We start from the raw sequence: 4,324 nt of genomic DNA on the forward strand, positions 1-4,324 counted from the left end.
AAATTTTTTTATATGATTTTATAGATTTATGAAAGGTTTAAGTTGGTATTATCACATTATTGAAACAAAATTGACTAAATTGGAGAGATTTTACAAAAGTTACAGTAATTTTAATAGTAATAATAAAGAACTTCCTTTTTCATTTTTATCCATTTATTATCATAATCATATATTTTTATAATTACCATCATCATTTCATTAAATTCTCACTAATGAAGAATAATAATAATAATTATTATTATTATTTATTGTGACTGCAATTTCCCGTACTTGCTTTAATCCCTGCATTTTCCGGTTCTTTCTGCTGCGTGTTCCTGATTCAAGAACCAGTGAAGTAGAAAAGAGAGGGCTGGTAAAACAATGGAGATCAAGGATTCCTGGCGAATGAGTTGGGATTTTGCCATCTCTCACTCTGCTTCCACTCCACACTGAGGACGCTGAAACAGGCGGAGCGAGATCCCAGGAACGGAAGCGGAGAGAGATCAAGATCACCGAAAGAGGACGGAAGAGATTGCGCAAGACCTAGACCACGAGGATGGCCATAGAAGAAGATGCAAAGAGGAAGATGAGCAAGAAAGGGGAGGCCTTTGAGCAGGAGCAGAAGACAGGGGAGGATGGTGGAGGCGGAGTGGGGAAGACAGTGGTGGTCGGCGTCAGGACGGATTCCCAGAGCAGGGAACTGCTCACTTGGTCGCTTGTAAAGGCGGCTGCCACCGGAGACCGTGTTGTCGCTCTCCACGTCCTGTACTCCGCCAAGGATCCTGGCGATCAGCCCGCTGCTATGTTCTCGCTCGCCAAGGAACTCGATGCCATGCTCGCTGTCTACGAGGGCTTCTGCAATCTGAAGCAGGTTCGCTTCTCTTCTGCCTCGAAATCGTAGTCTTTTCCTCAAAATTGGGATCCCCTGGTTGGCTTTCGTTTCTGATCCATTTCTTTGGCAGATCGACCTCAAGCTGAAAATTTGTAAGGGCTCGTCGATTCGGAAGGTTTTGGTGAGCGAAGCGAAGGCTTTTGCTGCGACGATGCTCATTCTTGGGGTCAACAAGAACAACCACGCCGGGGGGTGAGCCGTAGTGGTTTCTAGTAGTTCAATGTCTTGTAGTCATGCATCTTTCTTTGGTCCTAGTATTCACTCGTTTGAGTTGCTTTGCTCTCTGTAGATCTTCTTCCATCTCTGTAGCTAAGTTTTGTGCCAAAAAGCTGCAAAGCGATTGCTCTGTGGTTGCACTGAGCGAAGGGAAGATTGTTTTCCAGAGAGAAGCAACAGGTTAGCCTTTCGCTGGGAATCTTGTAGTCTCGCTTTTTGTTCTTTCATTTCGCTTTTATTTTCTGTAATTTATGTAGTTTAATACTCTGAACAGAGAACATCAAGGCTCAGAAAAAACCGAGCAAACCAAGTAAGATTAACCGTGATGAGCACAACGAATTATTCTGTCTCCTCCCGATGGTAGGGCCGAAGAAATTGATTGAAATAGACTCCGACCCTCCATGCGTTCCAATTGAGTTGCATGGTTCTAGACCTTCTGATGAGAAAAGTTTATCCATGGCTGGTATATCACCTAAAAATAGTTGTTCAATCTGCTCACCTGAAAATGATACTGATCCATCAAATGAGTTGAAGAACAGAGGACAATTGGCCGTTGTTCCATCAAGTAAATCTGAAGTTTCTCCAAGCAACTCTACTCCCACTGTGGCTAAAGATTTACGGGAAGCCCGGCATGGTTGGTCTTCGCTTAGAAGGTCTGTCTTAATCTTCCAATGGGCAAAGCGGTTACCAAGTCGACAAACTTCTGTGCATCCAGACTGTAAGTGGAAGAAGTTAGATGGAGATGTAAGAGTCCACCTTGAAGGAGGAAATGAAGAAATTGTTCAGGTTCAAGGTGATTCACCACCATCCTGTTTTCTTCTCATTGATGCTGAAGGTAGGTTGCTTGAAGAATTGGAGTTTCTTCAAGAGAAGTATTCGTCTATTTGTAGATTATTCAACCACGAGGATCTTGTGCAGGCGACATCTAACTTCTCTCAAGGTTTGCTTCCCTAAATTTGTGATGCATTGCAGCTTGTAATCATCTGACCTTTTTTAATCTTAGTTCCATGTGCAATGCAGAGAATTTGATTGGGAAGGGTGGTAGTAGCAGTGTCTACAAAGGCTATTTTTCAGATGGCAAAGAATTAGCTGTAAAGATCTTGAAACCATCTAAAGATGCATTAAAGGAGTTTGTTTCAGAGATTGAGATCAACACCACTTTGAATCACCAGAACATTATCTCATTGCTTGGGTTTTGCTTTGAGAATAATGGCCTGATGTTGGTCTACGACTACGTATCACATGGTAGCTTGGAGGATCTCCTTCATGGTAAGCTATTTGCACCTGTGGTTTTGGTAGTTTCTATATTTTATGTCCTTTTCTTTATCTGAGTCATGTGTACCCTAACCAACTGTCCTCTAGGTGAGAATGCAGGCAAACATGCCCTCAGTTGGACTGAAAGATACAAAGTGGCAGTAGGTGTTGCAGAGGCACTTGATTATTTACATGGTGGTGGTGGTACTGAACCTGTGATTCATAGGGATGTGAAATCTTCGAACATCCTTGTCTCTGAGGATTTTGAGCCACAGGTGTTGTATATTTTTGCTATAAGTCTTCTACAGTATCTGTAGTCCACTAACAAATTTTTTCCTGAATATTTCAGTTATCGGACTTTGGATTGGCAAAATGGGCATCATCTTCAACATCACAACCAATTTGTGATGATGTTGCAGGAACTTTCGGGCACGATTTTCTCTTTCCATTGATTTATTTTTGAGATTTTAAGTACAACATTCTAACCTACCTCTTCAATGGCAGGTACTTAGCTCCTGAATACATTTTGTTTGGGAAAGTCAATGAAAAAATTGATGTCTATGCATATGGAGTTGTGCTTCTTGAGCTCCTTACAGGAAGGAAGCCCATCAGTGCTGGTTGTCCTAATGACCAAGAGAGCCTTGTCTTATGGGTATGCTTTGATTGTTTTTTCTATTTGTAATGTCAAATATAAAAGCTGTCAGCTGGATGTTTTTATAAAATAACTTGATAATTTTCAAGAGTTTAAAACAATTGTCTAGACTAGAGCACTGGCATCTTGAGATTTATAAATCTTGCCTTTGTTAAACTTATTAGAGGCAATTCAAGGCTTTTCGGGTAATTTACCCTATCTAATTGCAGGCAAATCCAATCTTACAAGACGGAGATGTTAAGAAGCTAATAGATCCATGCTTAAAAAATGAATTCGATAGTGCTCAAGTGGAAAGGATGATCTTAGCTGCTTCCCTTTGTGTAAGGCGGCAACATCGGGCACGACCTCAAATAGCCCTAGTAAGATGTTTTTTTCCTTGTCAGAGTTCATGATAAATTTATGTGTGTGTATATCTATAAATAATGATAGATATATATTCTTGGTGATGTTAAGGGTTTAGACTTGAAAAGGTTTTTGTAGTGTGGTCAGTGAAGCCCTATCGAACATGATTATCTACTATTTTTCATTGATTTAAAAATCATGCAACTTAGCTTATGTTGCAAACTTACGTGACGCCAGGTCCTGAAACTACTCCGTGGAGATGATGATGCTGTTAAATGTGCAAGGTCAGAAGTCAGCTCTCATTCTGACACAGCTGACGATGAACTTTTTAACCTAGAATCGGACATCCGCTCGCATCTTGCTCTCGCACTGCTTGATGTTGAGGATGACACAAACTCAGTTAGCAGTACCATGAGCACTTCTGTGGAAGACTACTTACAATGGAGATGGAGCTGTTCGTCAAGCTTCAACTAACTATATCCAAAGTGTGCTGGTGGTGGCACCTTGTCGATAGTGTTCATATTTCCTAATTCCTCGGTTTTCATTTGTTTCCTCGATATACAGCAAAGTAGGAGCAACTGTTGTCGAGTATCCTCTTTTCTTCACACCATGACATGCCAAGTGTTCAGAGAGTTTCTTTTCTTCAAGGTACCACTTAGATCTTCTCTGTTGTTCTCAAACAAAGATCAAGGAACTATTTACAGAATTGATTGTTATTCCTTACTATTTGCTACTTCAGAAAAGCTCTGCAGATCATTTTTCTAGTTGGTTGATTGAAAATGTCGCTTCATCATTGATGATTTTCATGTGGTATTTTTTTTCTAAATTCTGTTGAATTGCCAACTACAGTTTCAATCATGAAAAAGATCCTAAAGCAGGTTTCTTTTAGTTGTAAATTAAGTCATATAATCAACTTGAAGCAGTTGGTTAAGAGCAAAGTCTTGAACAAAAATAGGAATAGCAATGCTTATTGGGAAGTGGCAGACTCT

The 4,324-nt window shown here is 40.4% G+C and overlaps 1 protein-coding gene across 1 annotated transcript; it reads left to right on the top strand.

The window, feature by feature from the left end:
• Positions 1-265: 265 nt before the first annotated feature.
• LOC122001401 (probable receptor-like protein kinase At2g42960) lies at positions 266-4,099 on the top strand. The gene is made up of 10 exons (XM_042556118.1): positions 266-850; positions 942-1,063; positions 1,161-1,267; positions 1,362-2,027; positions 2,108-2,356; positions 2,450-2,616; positions 2,691-2,770; positions 2,846-2,993; positions 3,203-3,352; positions 3,573-4,099. The coding sequence occupies exons 1-10, from the start codon at positions 536-538 to the stop codon at positions 3,807-3,809; spliced, it is 2,241 nt and encodes a 746-aa protein (XP_042412052.1). The 5' UTR covers positions 266-535; the 3' UTR covers positions 3,810-4,099.
• Positions 4,100-4,324: the final 225 nt, after the last annotated feature.

Source organism: Zingiber officinale, chromosome 7A, assembly GCF_018446385.1.
Source record: "Zingiber officinale cultivar Zhangliang chromosome 7A, Zo_v1.1, whole genome shotgun sequence".
Classification (NCBI taxonomy): domain Eukaryota; kingdom Viridiplantae; phylum Streptophyta; class Magnoliopsida; order Zingiberales; family Zingiberaceae; genus Zingiber; species Zingiber officinale.